The sequence below is a fragment of the Oryctolagus cuniculus genome, chromosome 16, assembly GCF_051225735.1.
Source record: "Oryctolagus cuniculus isolate XC-2025 breed Fujian yellow rabbit chromosome 16, ASM5122573v1, whole genome shotgun sequence".
Lineage (NCBI taxonomy): Eukaryota > Metazoa > Chordata > Mammalia > Lagomorpha > Leporidae > Oryctolagus > Oryctolagus cuniculus.
The window spans coordinates 53,494,408-53,514,627 of NC_142882.1; the positions used below are offsets into that span (position 1 = coordinate 53,494,408).

Sequence of the window (20,220 nt, forward strand, 5' to 3'; positions counted from 1 at the left end):
AAGCTGGTTATTAAGTTCTGTTTTCCACAAACTGTCTTTACTATCGTTTAATTACAAATGAGAAAGCTATTATGGACTTCAAATGTTGCAAAATCATGTTGAACATATCAGAAATATTTACTTAAGATATGGGTAAAGAAAAAAAGATAATTCATTGTTTCAGTCTAAATGAGACAATGTGTAATAAGTGTAGTATATCTAACATGATGCCTAGCATACTGGTGACAATCAAGAAATGGAGATTTTATTTTGGTTAACTTTATTTTTCATTTGAAAAACATAGGCTCCTCTAAAACTAACTTGTCTAGTGTTCCCCCCCCCACCCCATAGTGTTATCCCAAGGCTGATTGACTCCAAAATTGGTAACTTCAAGTGTTCCTGGCCTTTTTAGAGTCTGGCTGTGTAGGCCCCCAGCTAGCAAATCACCTATACGTCATGTGAACAATTGAGATGACTCTGACAAAATATAGAGGAAAGAGAAAAATAAAAATGGAGGTAACGTTTAGTCCAATTGTAGACATTGTGGGGAAGAGGAACAGCTGTCAAGGGCAGCACTTACAGCTGGGTTTTAGATCAGAGTCTTCTCCCATTTGCCAGCCTTTGTTCATATCCGCTGAGTGCAGGGAGGACACATAATTCTGCAGCTTAGCCGGGATGGTTTGGGAGGGGAATGAGTCTGAATGAATCAGTGAAAAGCAGACATTTGTGAGCCAACCAAGTGTCAGATGAAACATGACTGGGAAAGGGCAACCCCAAAGTCTACTTCAGTAGGCCTGGGGTGTGGCCCAAGATTTTGCATTGTCAACCAGCTGCCAGGTGATACCAGTGCTACGGGTCTGGGGGCCCCACTTTATAATCACCAGTGTGGGTTATTGAATCATCGCCACAAGCAGGTCGTGTCTGTGCTGTTAGCTGCATTTCTTAGGATGAATGATGCGTTTGGGAAACTTGTCAGAATAACAGTTTCAGTCTTGGTTGATGAGAAGCTGAGAAATTGCAAAGAATCTGCAGAGGGAATCTTCAGAATTCCCGAATTTCTCCAAAAATGCAAGACCCCAGCTGTTCCTCTCTACTCTCCCATGACCCTCCAGAACGAAGGCTGTCATGAGACTGAGACAGAAGCTTTTGCTGGTATACACCCACCACTGCATGGTCCCAGTGACAGCGATGGAGATGGGAGCCATTCTTCCAGAGAATCCTGAGTACTTCAGATAGGGGAAACTGAGGCATGGAGTGCTTTAACAACTTACTGAATTTTACACAGTGAATGAGTGGCAGCATTGGATATCAGATATCCAAAATTCAATCAAGTTTTAATTTTAGGAGGAAAGACTGGGGCCAATGCTATAGCATTGTGGGCAAAGCTGCTGCCTTTGTGCTGGGAACTGGTTCCTGTCCCGGCTGCTCTGCTTCCAATCTACCTCTCGGTTATGGCCTGGGAAAGCAGTAGAAGATGGCCCGAGTGCTTGGGCCTCTGTACCTGTGTGGGAGAAACTCCTGGCTCCTGGCTCCTGGCTTTGGATCAGCCCAGCTCCGGCCATTGCAGCCATTTGGGGCGTGAACCAGTGGATGGAAGACCTTTCTCTCTGTCTCTCCCTCTCTCTGTCTGTAACTCTACTTCTTAAATAAATAAATGAATAAATGAATGAATGAATGAATAAATAAATCTTAAAAAAAAGAGAGAAAAACTTAGAGTTTCTGTTTGCTGTGTTGAGTGCCATCTGCTGTGCTCACCATCCACAAAGTAGTTGAATGTCAAGGCAGCAACATGAGGTGGGGGCTGTACTAAATCAGAAACCAGAATTCATTCGTTTGTTCTCTGTTGAGTGTCTTCTACATGCTTGGTGCTAGTCTATGTCCTGGGGTAAAGTGGTAAGCCAGACAGACAAAATTCTCATTTTTGCATCCTAAAGGCACTGAGACCATCAATGAATAAGTTAAAAACCACAAGAGCAAATCCAGGACATTAAAAGAGTGTTAAATACTAGGAAGAAAATTGAAAGCAGATAATAGAGAAAATGACCACACACTCAGAAATTTATAAACATGGGTTTAATGTTTTACTAAAGGTCAGAGAGTGCTACAAGGCAGACCTTTGACAATTATTTTTATTCCCCTTAGAGGGTTGGTTGTAGCTGGGGGAAGTTCCTCCATAGGTCTCTTATGCTTCTGTATGTATTGCTGGTCATGCCAGGAATGTGTCATCACCTCCCTGTACCAGGCTCTTCCTCTGGGTTGTATTTGCAGTGAGCAACTCTGAAAGATGAGATGATGTCTCCCTCCCTCGGAGCCAGAGTGGCCTTTTTTACTGCTTGCCATAGAAGCAGTGGATTCTTGAAGTTCAGTGTTTTTCTCCTGGAATGTAGCACCCTGCATACACAGGTATACATACTGTGCTGTGGGTAATGGAGTGTGTTTCCTCTGACCCAAGTGTCTTGTGTTTTCTGAAGGCATCCATGATACTGTGATAGACTAACTTAATATCTCATAACAGCAGGGTAAAATCAAACTGCAGCCTTGACAGCTCTGGTGACAGGGATGGGATGTTGGTGGAGCCATGGTTTTGTGGAAGAGGAAGAGTGGGGTTCTATAAACGAGGTTCAGAGTGATGAGAAAATTCCTGGAGAGAGAGTAGTGAATGTTCTTTCCCAAGTCATCAAAATGGAGGGGGTCTGTGTATGGAAGGAGGGACTGTTTCCCACTAACCTACCTGTTAACAAGTGAATTGATTTGCTGCTCACAGGTAGAGCTGCACAAAGTAGAACTAAAGGGCACCTGAATGGCATCTAACTGTTGTTCATTCTCGCCTCCTGGTGGGCAGGGGAAGGAATGTTGGCAGGACAACAGGCCAGCACTTCCATGGCCCCAGTGGGAAGGCCATACATGTGTGTCTTCTGAGCCAGAGTCCCCAAGGTCAAACAATTGGTGTCAGCACTAAGGCCATTGATATTTATTTAGAGCTTCAGATGAATCCAAAACATTGATGTAGATGAACAGAAAACATGGGTTAAATCATGAGCAGGAGGCTGCTCAGAAGAAAAATTGATTACAAAGCCTTGCCCAGTAATGCAGAGCCACAGCATTCATGGTTTGGCCCTTTCCATAGCTCATGGTCAGTGAGAGGAGCAGGTGCTAGGTACAGGGATCTCTGAAGGCCCCCTGGGGCAGTGATGTATGGGTACAGGAGTAGAAAAAAGGGGACTCCTAGACTTGGAGCTCAGTGGATACCAGGATGTATTGAGCAGGGAGTAGTGCTGGTACTTAAAAACACTGAGGACTAGATTTCCTTCCTGCCACCCCTGCCAACCCACCATAGCCTGGTCTCCCCTGCTAGCATTTAACCCCTGCCCTCCCAGCTGGGAAACAGCATGGTCTGGAGTCCTGATGCTTGTTCAGATTAGATTCCTTGGTTCCTGAAGTCAACGCTTGGGATCTGGACACAGTTAGAAGTGGTGGGAATGGAAGCTAACATGGTGGAGCTTCTGGGCCAATCCAATACACTGCTGTTGTAGTTTCCACTGTGGGAAGCATAATTGGTCATGGCATTTGACATGATTGTGCTGTGAATACCCATAAGTGTCAGAGGGAATTTTCCTGTTCAAAGGCTGACAACTGTACTGTCCAGCAGGTCCAAGAGAAACAAAATATAAACCCAGAGGGAAAAAGGGAAGTCTCTGCTTTCGCCAAGGCCATAATGACTACCATAGTAAGAGGAGAGGTCATTTTTCAGTACAGTAGCTCCACCGCTCTCACGCCACCATCAAGAATGCTCCTCCTCCACTTTCCTCGTAAAAAATATAACTGGATATTAATCTGGTATAAGCTCTTGTTGAAACTGAAAGTTTTACCTATGGGCCTTGTGACTCTTTGGACTAGGTGTTTTCAATTTGGCAAGGGTTAACCTGGACTCAACAAAGCAAGGCAGGAAGGGTCCAGCACGGTGCTCTTATCCAGTGGAAGTAGAGAGCGCAGAGTTTTCCATGAAGAAGTAGGAATCATCTCCTTATCCCCGAACTCACCACCTGAATTCATTGGCTAAGTGAAACCCCTGATTCACTGAGGTTCACCTCTAACCCTGGCTTGGTTCACAGATGGTTCAGCTATGTTGACAGCTGCCACCCGACTTCAGTGACAATACTGGAAGATAAAACTACAGCAGAAGGGACTGCATTGAAAGCTGCCACCATTACCAGATGATAACCACAAGGACTCCTGACTTTCAGGCTGTTACCAGTGGCCTAACCCTTTGATCGGCCACGTGGAAGACAAAGACTGGCATATTAAAAACATCCCTCTCCTGAGCCATGAACTGAGTAACCCAGTTGTATCCTCCCATTAGACAGCCTAGGTCATGTGTGTTGATGCCTACCATAGCAACCTATTCTTTAATCAGATCAACTAGAATGGAGCTTTTGATCAAATCTGCAGTGTTCAGGCTGCTGCTGTTGCCACCTGCTTTCGTCATTTCTTCAGAAATGCCAGTGTGTCCACCATCACCGACTGGGCACAAGGTGTTTCTGAGTGCAGAAGTTTCCATTGCACACCAGACATGCAGTTCCTGCCAAATTTGGCTGTTCCCTGGTGACACAGACCCCGTTGCATGGGACATTACCTCTGTCTGTTCCCGGCCAATTGACAATCGGGAATCTTTGACCCTCTTTTGAGACCACTGTAATTGCCTTACTGCTTTGACATTTTTTCAGGTTATGGTATTGCTGCTTCAGTCCAATCAGCAGCTTCCAGCCACACTATTGTGGCCTTTAAAACAGATCTGTGTTATGTGTGAGACTTTCTGGATCATTTGTAGAGACCATCCAAAAAATGGTACAGAATTTAATGTCCATCTCATGTTCTTTACCGTCTACAGTTTGTGGAGTGCTGGAATGACATTCTCAAATATCAGCTCAAAAGATTTCCAACTTTGTCCTGTTCCTTTTTTCTGGTTCACACATTTTAGTAAGGCAGTTTGGTTGCTTTATATTTCTGTCTCCGTACTAAGAGTTGATTCCTCTTGGCCACCTTGGGTAATGATCAGACAAAATGAATACAGAGTCATATACAATTACCTTGAAAATTTAGGATTCCATCCTGACTATTCATGGGTCTGATAGGTCTTTGTTTTCTCTAATAGCAGACCCAGGTCAACTTTATTAATACAATTTCCAGGTGGCAGCAAGGGCAAAAGGAACCTAGGACATGATTGATCCTGAACTATTCTTTTTGTTTAAATTTTTGTTTACTTATTTGAGAGGAAGCGAGACAGAGACATAGAGCTCCCATTCACTGGTTCAGGTATCTTCAATACCTGGCTCTGCTCCTCATTCCTGCTTCTTGCTAGTGCAGACCCTGGGAGGCAGCAGTGATGGCTCAACTAGTTGGGTTCCTACTACCCATCTGGGAGTCTGGATTGAGTTCCAGGTTCATAGCTTTGGTCTCAACCAGGTGCCATTGTGGATGATTGGAGGAGTGAACTAGCCAATAGGAATGTTCTCTTTGTATCTCTCTGTCTCCCTTTCTCTCTCTTTCTGTCTGCACCTCAAATAAATAATTTTTAAAAAATTAATGGGGAATGCATATTATGGAGAAAATATGAGTGGATTTCAAATCTTTCTGAACTAAAATAATCTTACCTTTTAATTTCATTTTCCACAAATTTTTGAAGTACTCTTATACAACAAAAACCAATAAAATGAGGAGGTTCATTGTCAAGAGAATGTTACCAGAAGAGAAACACAGGTTGTAGCTGCACAATTTTTTGCTAGTGCCTCAAATGATCAAAAAGCTGGAGTCGTAAATCACACAGAGGGATCTTTGCAGAGAGTAGATGTGACCTATGGATCCCTTAAGCCAAGAAGGCAGAAACCAGACACAGAGATGGAATTGCCCAAGAAAACCAAGAGAGACCCTGCTGTCTCATTTCTTGAATACCTGTGACATACATGGGAGAGCCATACGGGTTTTTGAGAATTTTCTGTGAGCAGAAACACTGCAAGCTTGCACTGAAAAGGATGAGAGACAGGATGAAATAAAGGGGCACTCTAGGACTCCCCAGAACTTCCAGGCAGGAAGTAGGTGAATACAACAGTGTTTAGTTGCACATATGTGACACTCTTCCTGAAAGAGAAAGGACGACTCCAAGGACAAAACCTGGGACCAAGAGAATTATCCTCACTAGGCCTGGAAGCTAGATGGGATTTGCCCTCCTGGGTTTCAAAATTGCTTGGAAGCAGTGGCTTCTTTCTTCTTTCATTTTCTCTTTTTTATTATGCAGGAAAACCATAAGGAAGAAACCTGGCACCTTTACCATGCAATCAAAGTTAACATTGGCAGTAATGGGACAGAGGGAAATTGTGTGCTACCTGATAGGATGCTGTGAGAAGAGCACAGCCTTGCTTCTGAGATTCCTGTCAAAAATCTCCCATGTTAAGAAACATAAGACAAAACTAAATTGAGACACAAACAGTTAACTAGTAGACTGCATTCTTCCAGATGTCAAGGTCACAGTAGACAAAGAAGAATCCTGAGGGTTAGTTCCAGGTAAAGAAAGAGAAGGAGACACTTGATTTTTGATTTTATTCTTGAGGAATACAAGACAATTCTTTTCCACTTTGGTATAAAAAGTATTATTGGAGCAATTGGTGGAATTAACTAAGGTCTGCTGATTACATAATAGCTGGGTATCAATATTATGTGTCCAGGTTTTAATAATTGTACCAAAGTTATGTAAGAGTGTATGATCATTTTTTTGATAGAAATACATACTCAGGTATTTATCTATAACTTTCTCATGAACAGTTTGAGGGAAACAGACACAAAAACAGACGCACAATACATACAGACAGAATGAGAAACAAAGATGGGAAAATTAACATTTGGTGACACTGAATCAAGGGTATATGGGTATATTCCCATTTCATACAGTGCTTCTATCCCACGGATGTAGCACATGGTGTTATATTGGTTAGAGTGAAAGATAAGCTGCCTAACACAGAGATCTGACAATACAGTGGCTCAGGGAACACAGAAGTTTATTCTCATTTCCAAAGCAGTCCAGACTGGGTGGTGGGCCCAGTGCTGTTTACCAACATGCAGGGCTTCTTCTACCTTGCTTTTCCACACCTCTTAGGAAATTGTCCTCTTCAACATGGTTGAAACTTAGTTTTCAGGGTGTCACACTGCAGCTCCTGAGAAGGGGTAATAGGAGAGTGGCAGAGCACTTGTGCAATGGTTTCAGCTAGAACTTGGAAGGGCACGCGTCACTTCTCATTCATGATCCCCATGGGAAGAATTTAGCCTCATGGCCACACTCGGTGCCAGGGGGGTAGTTTGTGGTCAGGAAGGGGATGTAGAGTGGAGCTGGCAATACTCTCAGCTAAAGCTTGATTGCTATAGAGGAAGGCTGGGATTGGGGTGGCAGACACCTATAATGCTTTGCCACAAGTACCCCATGTAAATCTCTATCATAATATTTGTAGCATAGTTTTATTTATTTATCTTCTCCCCTCTATCCTGTGAACTCCTTGAGGTCTAGGAACTATGCTTTTCCTTCTGAATTCCCAGTATTTAGATTATTGCCTATAATATGTGAAGCTCTCCTTACACTTTGTTGAAGAATGAGTGAGCCAAGTGAACTATGTGTGTTGAGGGAAACAAGACATGGCCAAGATGAGGGATATTTTTACTACTTGGTTCAGAGAGCAAACCCAAGCTCACCTAGCATCCTGCACACCAGCTTGGTGTAAGGCATTTGAAATGAATGAACTCATTCAGCCCTTCTCCCCTAACAGGCAAAATTCAACCATGACACTCTACAGTTCAGCTACAAAGAAACAACTGCCTGCTTGTCACCAGGTGACCTCACTTTTCTCTGCAGTCATCACCATGGGCAGATACAAAACAGGTGGGCCTGTGAATTTACAGGAGTTTTAAACAGAGGATGCAGAATAGTTTTGAAGCACAAGGGAGGAGCTGCTCATACAAAACCTGCTTTCCCAGCCACACAGTGGGATCAGAGGAGCAGGGGCCAGGGACCTTTGTTCTGTCACAGACCCCACTCTTCACTCCCTATAGAAGCAGTTTCCAGCTGGCCTAAGTCAGCAGAAGTGAGCAGGGCTCCTCATCCCAGGCTCCTGGAGACAACAGCAGATGGCTGATAGGCAAAGCAAATTAATCAAGCCACCACATGTTCTCAGATTTGGTTTTCAAATTCATTAGGCTGGTTGCACACGGCCACTGTTGTTATTGTGCATCATTTTACTTGACAGCATTGCCTGGCCCTTAGAGGTCTTTCACTGACTCAGGCCAGGGGACATATGCACTGTGTTTCAATTAGCTTTTTCCAAAATTCAGGGGAATTCTAAGGCTGAAAAGAATCATACGCCAGGAGTTCACATACAAGGGCAATTCAGAGGGCCCATTTCAAGTGTGCTTGTGGAGCCTAAAGGGCAGAGGCTTGAACTCAAATCTTTTTGAAATGCGAGTTTTAGGAAAGCTCCTTGAATATGTTATAACGTGGCTTGTTGGGATTCTTATCCATCAATCTGTAGGAGTTTGTCGCAACTTTAAGCTTTATTCCCATACTTCCATTCCCTTCCGTCGTCTATGTGAGAACCTAGTTTGATGTGCAGCAGGCCCCATTCTAGTCTGACCATTCATCCATCAGTAAGTTTCAGCAGGGAGTAGGCAGCTGAAAGTCAGCATGGCATTAAACCCTAGAGAGAGCCTGGTTCTACACGAATGAGAGCCAGCAAAGTGTCTGGTGTGGGTTTTGCTCATGGAGTATCTGGGAGTGTTAGGCCAACCCTATGGGATGGTTTTATTGTGAAAAGAATCAGCCTCCTGGCAAGAGCTATCCAGGGAAATTTGGTCATAGGCACAGAGATAAGGAGAATGGGAGACATCAAAGGATGAGGGCAGACAAGGTAGGCACTTCCTAAAGGGCCATAAAAATGTCCCAAATATACCTTAAATATATTGGGAAACAGTGACCTCAAGGGGCTATGGCTGAGAGTCAGAAGCTATAGGCCTAGCTCCATCTCTGCCATGTGTCACTGTCACCTCTTTGGAGCTGTTTCTTTTCTATAAAACGAGGGAGTAGAAGTCCCTAGATTGTCCTCAATAGACCATATGCAGATGGTGTGGCTGTATTGGCCACAGTGTCATGAGGATGGAAAAGGATACAGAGGACACAGCCTTGGGTACCCTAGCTAAAGGAATATGCATTCCATGTGCACTTTGCTGGAAGGACTTGATTGGGTTTTTTGCTTGCTACAAAGAGGGCAAAAGCCAGTAATGCCATTGCCCACGAATCTGAGTTGGTCTTGAGATGATGCATAATAGGAACAAATTCCTTTGTTTATATGCTACTTCTTTGTTCCTGAAATGTCTTTAAGCTTTCCTCTTTGGGGGATAAATGAGAGACTGTTAACCCATTTTACAATAAAATAATGTAGAATAGGGGACCTGCTAACAAATGGTAGAGACAGACTGAACCTAATTGGTGTAAATGAGAGAGGTCAAAACTCTGCCAGTCTGTTCCAGAGCATGTCCCTTAACTTGGCCAAAGAGTAAGAAGTACCCTATATTCATCCTTTAGCAAGGACTAGTCATCAAATTAAATTGGTAAACAGTCATCTGATGAATTGCAAAATACTGAGAAATTCAAGTCCAAGTTGGATACATTTTGTTGGAAAAAAGGGTGGAAGAAAAGGTCTAGAAGCTCACACAGTGGTCACATGGGTGAAACAAGTCCAGGGGGTATTTTCCAGGGTAGCCCAGGAGCAGAAGAAGCACCCTGATCACACCATGTAGCCACAGGGCTGTGGGTTGGAAGTTTGGGACAGTAGGTACAAGGGCAGAAGTGGGTGCATGAGGCAGAGCTTTTTACACATTGAGCTCTTCCAGGATTTTGTGTAAGGTAGGCCCATCTGAAATAATGAAGGAAAATAGAATGAACACGTAGAAGACAGGTTCACAAATGTAGCATGGATAAGAATGAGTTCAGTTATTTATTAGTCACCCATATTCCAAGGATCTATTGACAGCATTCTTATTGTATCGGCCTGGAATGCAGCCTAGGAACCGCATCCTCTAGTGCTTATGCAGGGGATTCTGTTGCAGGGATTCATGGGTTACACTTAAGAGTTATACCATTCTAGATTTTCAATACAAAGATCAACAATGGGCATTTGATGCAATCACTTGAGTGGTATCTAGTTCTCTCCTCTGGATATTCTGTGCAAGATGTGTTGTTGCTCCTGGGAGCAGTGCTGTCAGATCTGCTAGTGGATGCTTTCTGGCCTGTCTACCTGCTGCTATGGAAGAGAGCTTTCCCCACCACGATACAGAAGTGGACTAGAAGGCTCTGGAGACCTCCTCCTGCATTTGCCTAACAATAGACACAGCTCAGATAACTTTGTCTTGAGAGGGGGGTCTTTTCCTTGCAACTGGAAGAGGGCAGAAGCTACAGGGCATACAGAGAGCTGGAACAGGAACCCAAGTCTTCAATGTGTTCACCAGAGAATGGAAAGAGCTGGCAAACGTTGAATTATGGGGCCATAATTCCATCTCAGCATTCTGGCAACAGCACAAGCCACTTGACTTCTTCGCTGGTAGTTTATGAACACTTCACCTTCTCTACCCTCACCCTACCCCTGCCTTGGAAGATTAATGGTTCTGTAAATCACAGTTGTATTAAAATATATGTGTTATTTCTCAAACAAGGCTTTCATATGGTTCTGAAAATGCCCTCCACTTATGTCTCCCTGGGTGACTTGCTTTGTGGAGTTTCAGTTTTGCAAAATAAAGAGAGTCACACGAAAGGCTGTGGACTTTGGCTCAGACTACTGTGGGCTGGAAAACAGCAAATGCAGGAGCACAGAAGGCATGAAAAAGATGGCATTGAAGGATGCATAGGAGGGAAATGTGGTTGAGACTCTGGGCATTTGTATGTGTAGTGTGTGTGTGTGTGTGTGTGAAAGAGAGAGAGATTAATTGCAAAGTTTTATGGATTTTGAGGTCAATATACCTTTGAAGGATTTTTTTTTAAAGATTGATTGATTTATTTGAAAGAGCTACAGAGAGAGAGGGATAGAGAGCTCTTCCATTTACTGGTTCACTCCCCAGATGCCTGCAATAGCCAGGATTGGGCCAGATTTAAGCCAGGAGCCAGGAGCTTCTTCTAGGTCTCCCATGGGGGTGGCAGGGTCCCAAGCACTTGGACCATCTTCTGCTGCTTTCCCAGGCACGTTATCAGGGAGCTGGATTGCAAGTGGAGCAGCCGGGACATGAACTAGAGCCTATATGGGATGCTGGCATCACAGGCCATGGCTTTACCCACTACACGACAATGCTAGTCCCCCAAGGGATATTTTTTAAAAAGATTTATTTATTTATTTGAAAGTCAGAGTTACATAGAGAGAGGAGAGGCAGATAGAGAGAGAGAGAGAGAGAGAAAGAGAGAGAGGTCTTCCATCCGATGGTTTACTCCCCAGTTGGCCGCAACAGCCAGAACTGCGCCGATCTGAAGCCAGGAGCCAGGAACTTCTTCCAGGTCTCCCATGTGGGTGCAGGGGCCCAAGGGCTTGGGCCATCTTTTGCTGCTTTCCCAGGCCATAGCAGAGAGCTGGATCAGAAGTGGAGCAGCTAGGACTAGAACTGGTGCCCATATGGGATGCTGGCGCTGCAGGCCAGGGCATTAACCCACTGCGCCACAGCGCTGGCCCCACCAAGGGATATTTTTTCCTAAAGCAGACCACTAAAGGGCTCTGAGTTAGGGAAGTGATAGCATGGAAATGGTGTCTAGGCAGGGCAGCCCTAGGAAAGACAGGATGGCTGGAATGGAATCCTGGAAGCCTGTATCTGCACAAAGAGAAGTGTGTGTGTGTGTGTGTGTGTGTGTGTGTGTGTGTGTGTGCGAGTGTGTTTGATTACTTTGATTATATGAGTTTGGGGAAGCTAGGAGAAGAGCTGGGGGCTATCCCAGGTGAGTGCCCTTGCTACCTTACAAGGAGCCTTCTCTGCCTTCTTGCCTCTTCATTCTCATGGAGCTGTTATTGTGTCCAGATTTCTTGCTCTGTAGAGAAACTTGTCCTCATATTCCAGGGGCAGAGCCAAGCCCAGTGAAACCTGGGTCTCCTGGCTTCTGGTTCAGTACCTACCAGGCGCTGTCTGTGTTGTGGTTTATCCCTAAAGGTGGTTATTCTGTTTGTAGAAACTGTGTGGTCTGAATTCCTTAAGTCAGAGCCCAGATCCCCGCTGCACAAAGAGGGTCCACATCACGTCCAGATCTCACAGCCACTAGATAATACTGTAGAAGGCGCTGGAAGGCAAGGAGTGGAGAAGAAATACAAAGGAAGAAAAAGAAATAAAACAAAAGGGAGAAGAAGAATCAAAGGGGGAAGTGGGACAGAGAAAAGAGAAACAGGAACGAGCAGTTTAAGGGTGCTAGAGGGTCCTCATTTGCTTCAAAAACCATTGACTTGGGTGGCAGAGGAGGGTGTCCTGGGATGTCAGAACAGCTTCTCACTCTCACCACATGAGGGCAGACTCTACTTACAAACAAAGAAACAGCCTGCAAAGGCTCCAAGGTCAAAGCGATGGGTGTGATCTGATCACTCACTCCCTGGCCCTTCCTGTCCCTCAGGACCTAGAGCTCCATATCTGGATGCAATGCCTAGGTGGATTAAACAAACAAAAAAGGCCAACTTTGCTCAAACTTAGATTTTCACATAATGGGGAGCATGAAATTACAGTTTAACAAATACCACATATAACAGCATACTTATTCATCTCAACTTAATATTTGAAATGTAGAATTACTAAGTTTATATGCTGGGCCCTCTTCTGTATTTCTCTTTATTACTGGGTTATTTGGCATTATTGTTATAGAACATTCCATAGGATGGAAAGCATTCAGTTTTTCCCAGTCTTTGTTTCTGTTATATGTTCAGCAGAAGGTAATAGAAAGCACAGGAGTGTGTATATCAGTTTTCAGAAAAAATTCATAAACTCCAAGGCTTTGTGCTAAAGGAATATTTTTATTTGGAGAACAACTGAAAACCAGATTGGTGCAGTGAGTTTTGCGGTGCTTAAAAAACCATCACTGCAAGCATCCTAATTGCATCTGAGGATAATGCAGAGAGAAAACAGAGGGAAGTCTGGTCTGAGATGTTGAAGGGGAACCATTCCCCACTCCCCCACATTGTTAAGTATTATTATCCCTGCCGGGGCTGGCACTGTGGCGCAGTAGGTTAATCTTCCGCCTGCGGCGCTGGCATCCCATATGGGCACCGGGTTCTAGTCCTGGTTGCTCCTCCTCCAGTCCAGCTCTCTGCTGTGGCCCGGGAAGGCAGTGGAGGATGGCCCAAGTGCTTGGGTCCCTGTACCCACATGGGAGACCAGGAGGAAGCACCTGGCTCCTGGCTTCAGATTGGCGTAGCTCTGACCATAGCGGCCATTTGGGGGTGAACCAACAGAAGGAAGACCTTTCTCTCTGTCTCTCTCTCTAACTCTATTTGTAAAAAAAAAAAAGAAAGAAAGAAAGAAAGAAAGAAAAGTATTATTATCCCTGCCAAGAGCGTTCCAACCTCCATACTATTTTTCTTCTGGTGGAATTTGCCCTTTTTTGAGCCCTACAGAGCAAGTGAACTCCAGCAAGAATGTGCGTTTTCTGAAATGTACTTTCTTTCTTTCTTTTTTTTTTAAGATTTAGTTTGAAAGGAAGAGTTACAGAGAGGCAGAGACAGTGTGTGTGGTGGGGAGAGGTCTTTCATCCGCTGGTTCACTCTCTAGATGGTCGCAATGGCTGGAGCTGCGCCAATCAGAAACCAGGAGCCAGGAGCATCTTCCAGGTCTCCCATGTGTGTGCTGGGGCCCAAGGACTTGGGCCATCCTCTACTGCTTTCCCAAGCCATAGCAGAGAGCTGGATCAGAAGTGGAGCAGCTGGGACTTGAACTGGCACCCATATGAGATGTCAGCACCACAGGTGGCAGCTTTACCCACTATACCACAGCACCGGCCCCCTGAGATGCACTTTCTATGTAACCAATTAAAACCAGAATTTCTAGAACATAAAAATACTATTGTAAATGGTGATTGGCCTCTGAGATAAACAATCCCACTTGCAAATTTCAAAGGACTCGTAAGAACTTTCTAGTGTCTACTGGTGGAGTAAGGCTGAGAAAAATGCAACTTTGGTCTCCCAAAAAAGAAAAAAACACACAGAATAAAGGGCTAGCAAATTGATTGAACAATTGCAGGAAGTTTGGCTCCATTAGTCTCGTGGTTTTCAATGTGCTCCAGTTAGTAATAAAACTCGGTTTATGTGAGTAATACAAGGTGACAGATTTATTCAAATTGTTTGTTAAATTTGGTGGCACAAGAAGAAATGAAGCAAAACTACTGTTGTGCAGCTAAGTTTTGGGGCCCACATCTCCACATCTATCCCTACATGTAATGGGAAGAGCATTAACTCCCTTTCAGATGTACACGGCTTTTTATGAAACACCATCACATTAATTCAGTGGACTGCCCCTTTAACATTTCTAATCCATTATGGTGACTGGAAGATGATTATTTCCGGATGTGGTTTCCCTCATTCTCTCCTTCCATTTCGAAAGCTGTGTGCCGAAGTTATGAAGCCTTTGTGAGGGAAAGAGAAAAAAAAAATAGAAATGTCTTCCAAAATGATTTCTTGTACTTAAGAAACAGGGGAACTGACTACAAAGAATGATTTACTGTTGGTCTCTGCTTTGCAGCAGTGGAAAATTGGGAGAGGATCAAACATCCTCTCCAATTTGGCCACCACCTCCTTGGTTTCCTCATGTTTTTAAATGCAATGTCTGACAGTCTTCATCAGGGCTATTAGCTTGTACTTTGCAGAAATGCGATTCAAAATTGTCTGGAATATAGACCCAGGAGTCGGATATGATGAAGAAATGATGGGTATCTGGAATTTTCTCTGAAAGGTGATGTGATCACTTACCTGAAATGAAAGGCTTTGACCCAAGCTTTGAGATTCCTTCTCTCTGTTAATTGGCATTAGTTGGGAAAGTCTGATTTTTGCAACTAGCAATAGCTTCAAGATTTCAGCTTTCTCGTATTTGAATGCATCTCCTGGGAGACTTGTTTGTTTTTAGTACCTAATTTTATTGTTCATTCTTCCTAACCTTCAAATCCCAATGCACTTTTAGGAAAAAGTAAACCAAAAGTGATTCCTTAGGGAACACAGAGGCTGCATCTCTATATGAGAACAAACATTTCCTACCTGCATGTGCCATTTACCTCTAAATAACTACTCTTCTTTCTAGTGCTTTCCACGTTTTTTCATGACAAGCAAACAGCAGGGATGTCTCCATGCTAATTTGCCAGGGCCGTTAGGGTCCTCCAGGGAGTAGGGCCAAGTGGAGCTCTATTTCCAGCTTTAGTTTCGGGGGAAACTGAATCCCAAGGGAGACACAGGCCTATGCTGACTTCTCAGGTCACAGGCATTTCTGGTCTGGGAGCTGCTGGGCATCCGGAGGCTAGCTCTGAGTGTCCCAGGCACAGCTGTCTTCAAGTAGTCTTGCTGTTGCCATGCAGCCAGTCCCTCCTCTCTCCTTCTCTAGAAGAATGAGTGTGGATATGAAAAGAATGAGAAACAAAGAAGAGTAGGAAAGAAGAGAATAGCCAGGACTGAAAATCCAGACTAACCTTCTCTTTTGGAAACAAAAATATCATAAACTTCAGTGATCACACACAGAATTGTGAAAGGGGCTCAGAAGATCTAGTGTTTTGTCCCATGCTATAAACCCAGCCCCAGGCATCTGCCAAGTCCTGTCTCCTCTCAAGAGCATGCACACTGACCGCCTAGAGGGAGAATTTTTCAACTATAGGCAATAGACACCCAATTCAGGCTTCATTTAAAAGGGATTTCACGGACCCCCTCGAGTCAGCTTTCAAGTACTTGTCCTCAGTACATCTGCACCTCTCCCTTGTGTTTGTTTCTGTCTGTTCATTCTTGGGATAGGCAAGCAACCTGGATGTACAGTCCACCTCATTGGAGATCCAAGCAACCTTGGAAGCTCATGCCTGGGTCATGTGTCTACCCTCGAGTTAGAGGTGGATGAACTTAGCTTCACCCAAGCCATAGGAACAGGCTTTGCACAGGAGAGAAAGCCCCTATTTTCCAGGACTATATGTGGAAGTGATTTTGAGTAGCCTGAGCCCAACAATGTCCCCCATACCTCCTATATAGTCCCTTTAAAAAAAAAAGATTTATTTATTTATTTGAAAGGCAGAGTTACACAGAGAGAGGAGAGGCAGAGAGAGAGAGAGAGAGAGAGAGAGAGAGAGAGGTCTTCCATCCAATGGTTCACTCCCCAGATGGCTGCAACGGCCGGAGCTGTGCTGATCCGAAGCCAGGAGCCAGGAGCTTCTTCTGGGTCTCCTGCTTGGATGCAGGGGCCCAAGGATTTGGCCCATCTTCTACTGCTTTCCTGGGCCATAGCAGAGAGCTGGATAGGAAGTGGAGCAGCTGGGACTCAAACCGGTGCCCATATGGGATGCCAGCATTGCAGGCGGTGGCTTTACCTGCTATGCCACAGTGCCGGCCCCCCATCTATTCCTATCATGAATGCCATGGTTATGGGATCAATACTACATGACTGTTTTCTTGTGGGTTTTGTTCCTTAAGGAAACTGAGACTGCTGTTGATTCTTTGGTCCAGTTTGAACCTGCACCTTGGCCTCTTCTCATAATCTTTAAGCTTTTTGCCTTTACCACCATGTGGGGTCCATCTCATCAATATTTCTCAACACCTATGGATTTCTTGAATGATACTCCTTTTGGCATTATCCTGGGCACTCCCAGAATCCACTGTCCATCTTTTAGAGCAGCCCCAGCTCTGTCCTTGCTGAAGTGGTGACCTCTTGTGTAGATGGAGCACTATCCCTCTGGGTCCCTCCCCATCTGCTCTGTCTCAGGGCTGGGTCTGACCAGGTACTGACAGGTTGATGACTCGTTAAACTGCAAACAGCATGCCAGCTTTGTGCAGGGACTGATCCCTGGCCAAAGTATGGGCCTGGAGAGACATAAGAGCATTAGCTTCCAGATGACACCATCACACACGTGTGGAGGGTACACTTTTCCCCTTCATGTGTGTGGAAAGTATTAAGGGGAAATGTTCCCTACATGACGTATTTCACATGAGCAATCATGTTTTCCTGGAAATTGATTTAACTTTTAACACTTAAGCAAAGCTCTGATGTAAAACACTTAATAGCCCAAGAGAAGGACTGCCTTTCCATCTTTCAGCACCACCAAGGCTACAAAACGCTTTTCCTTCCCCACTGACGAGTGTGTGTTGTTTCTCACATAGGGATCTCATCACGGTTCATTCATTCTCTCACTCCTTCATGCACTCGCAAGCATTTGAGTGCTAGAATCTTTGGAAGGTACCAGGGATGTGACAATGAATAAGACCCTGCTTTTTCCTTAGAGGATCTCTCAGCCAAGTCAAAGGCTGGCTTCAAATACAATGGGACACATGTTCTATGGTGCCTCTAGGACATGACACAGGAGCTCAGAGGACGCAGTGTTGTGGGGTGGGCTGAGGTCAGGCAAGATTTCAGTGGGGAAAGAGCCCCTGAGTTGACTCTTGCAGTATGAGCAAGAAGTTTTTAGGTGGAAACCTGGAGGAAGTGTATTCCATGAAAAGGTAACATTCCAGAACGTGTATTCCAGGAAGGATGTTGGAGTGCTGAGCCATCATGGTAGGTTTGAGAGTGATTAGGAGAGCATGGGGCGTAGGGCAGGGAACAGAGAGAAGCTGCAGAGTCGAGCCCTGGGGTGTTAGGCAGAAGCTAGATCATGCAGAGCTTTAAAAATTACATAAGGGAGTCATATTTTATCCAGAGGGAAGGGGAAACAGTAAAGGATTTTATGTGGGAGCCATTGTGATCAGTTTTGAATTTTAGGAAGATCAATCTGACACTAATGGAGATATTGCCTGGAAAGGGGGTGAGAATGGAGCAGGAAGATCTGTTACGAGGCCACTACCGTGCTGCAGGCTGGGATGAAGAGAGCTTGAATAGAGCAATGCAGGTGGGTGTGGAGGCCAGGGAGCAGTTTTGAAATACCTCAAGACAAATCAGAAAGTGACAAGGATGTAGGGTACATGCCTGGCTGCAAATTTTGGTGATGTAAGGCTGAGGGAATGTAAGGTTAGTAATAGTGTTGGAGACACAAAAAGTTCATGGAAAATGTGTATTATGAAAAAACCACAACACATAGATTTTAACTTTTTTGCACCAAAAATTCACTTATACTGACTTATTTTCACATGTACCAATGAGATCTAACTGTAAACGCTAAGGATAAGAAGACATTGGTTTGAAAAGGGCCCTTGTGAGAGCAACATGAGTTCTGCTTGGGCCAGTGCAGTGAGTAAAGCTGCCTGCCGCCTACGACACTGGCATCCCATGTGGACATCGGCTGGAGTACCAGGTGTACCCTGCTAACGTGCCTGGGAAAGCAACCAAAAATGGCCCACGTGCTTGGGTGCCTGCATAGACATGCGAGATCTAGGCGAAGTTCCTGGTTCCTGGCTTTGGCCTGTCCCAGCCCTGGCTGTTGTGGCCATTTGGGGAGTGAACCAGCTGATGGAAGACTTCTCTCTCTGTTTCTCCCTCTCTCTCTGTGTAACTTTGATTTTCAAATAAATAAAATAAAATCTTTAACAAAAAAGTAAAAACAAAACCTGTGAGTTTTGCTAAAATTGAAGTAAGAACAAACATCAAATTTATGGTGAAGTTTGGGGCAAAAAGTAGTAGAATCATGGATGTTTTAGAAAAAAAGGAAACCCAAAGTCTGCAAATTGGTAACTCATTTTTTTTTTATATTTATGTGACAGGTAGAGTTATAGACAGAGAGAGAGAGAGAGAGAGAGAGAGAGAGATTGAGAGATAAAGAACGAAAGGTCTTCCTTCCATTAGTTCACTCCCCAGATGGCCGCCATGGCCGGTGCTGCACCAATCCAAAGCCAAGAGCCAGGTGATTCTTCCTGGTCTCCCATGTGGGTGCAGGGGCCCAAGCACCTGGGCCATCCCACACTGCCCTCCCGGGCCACAGCAGAGAGCTGGACTGGAAGAGGAGCAACTAGAACCCAGCACCCATATGGGATGCCAACATTGCAGGTGGAAGATTAACAAAGTGAGCCACGGCATCAGCCCCTTAAAAAGGATGAAATAATGTTGAAGATGAAACCTGAAGAAGCAGACTTTTCATACCAATTCGTGAGGAAAAACATTAATGTTGTTCATGTCCTAACTGAAGATGGCCAATCATTAACAGAAGAAAATAGCCAACAGCATAGGCATGTTCTTGATTTAGCTGACACAATTCTGATTGGAAAACTGAAGTGGAGGGTCCTGTGCTGTGGCGTTATCGGGCTAAGCCTCCACCTGTGGCACCAACATCCCATGTGGGTGCTGATTCTAGTCCCAGCTGTTCCTCTTCCAAAACAGCTCTGTGCTATGGCCTGGAAAAGCAGCAGAAGATGGTCCAAGTGTTTGGGTCCCTGTACCCACAAGGGTGGCCTGGAAGAAACTCCTGGCTCCCGACTTTGCTGGCATTTGGGGAGTGAACCAGTGGATGGAAGTCCTTTCTCTCTGTCTTTCCCTCTCTCTGTCTAACTCTACCTCTCAAATAAATAAATAAATAAAATCTTAAAAAAAACTAAAGTGGAACAAACTTTCTCCTTGATGGGTGGCAAAACTTGTGCAGACAAGAATAGTTTTCAGTGGAAACTTAAAGCAAATGGGATCAAGATCCTGAAGCATTTCCACAGAGAATTGTAGCAGGAGGCAAAACATGGCTTTACCAGTTTCATCCTGAGGACAAAGCACAATCAAAGCAGTTGCTACTGAGAGGTGGCAATGGTCCAGTCAGAGTAAAAGCAGACCAGTTAAGAGCAAAGATCATGGCAACAGGTCTCTGGGATGCTAAAAGCATTTTGCTTGTTTATTTCCTGGAGGGCCAATGAATGATCACATCTGCTTATTAGGAGACTGTTTTCAAAAGTTAGCTTAAGAATCTTAAGCAGAAAAACATCTAGAAAAGCTTCACCAGAGGCTGGTGCTGTGGTGTAGTGGGTAAAGCCGTCGCCTGCATTGCTGGTCTCACATATGTGTGCCGGTTTGAATCCCGGCTGCTCCACTTCTGATCCAGCTCTCTGCTATGAC

At 44.6% G+C, this 20,220-nt stretch overlaps 1 protein-coding gene across 3 annotated transcripts in view; it reads left to right on the forward strand.

The window, feature by feature from the left end:
* Window positions 1-20,220, forward strand: part of LOC138845860 (uncharacterized) — a 214,817-nt gene that overhangs the window by 87,713 nt on the left and 106,884 nt on the right. For 2 of the 3 annotated variants that reach the window (XM_089315429.1, XM_089315430.1), the window contains exon 3: window positions 7,788-7,900. The exons of the other annotated variant lie outside the window; for it this stretch is intronic. In XM_089315429.1, the coding sequence (XP_089171555.1) occupies window positions 7,788-7,900 (113 nt within the window). The remainder of the gene's footprint in view (window positions 1-7,787; window positions 7,901-20,220) is intronic. 3 annotated transcript variants of the gene reach the window in all.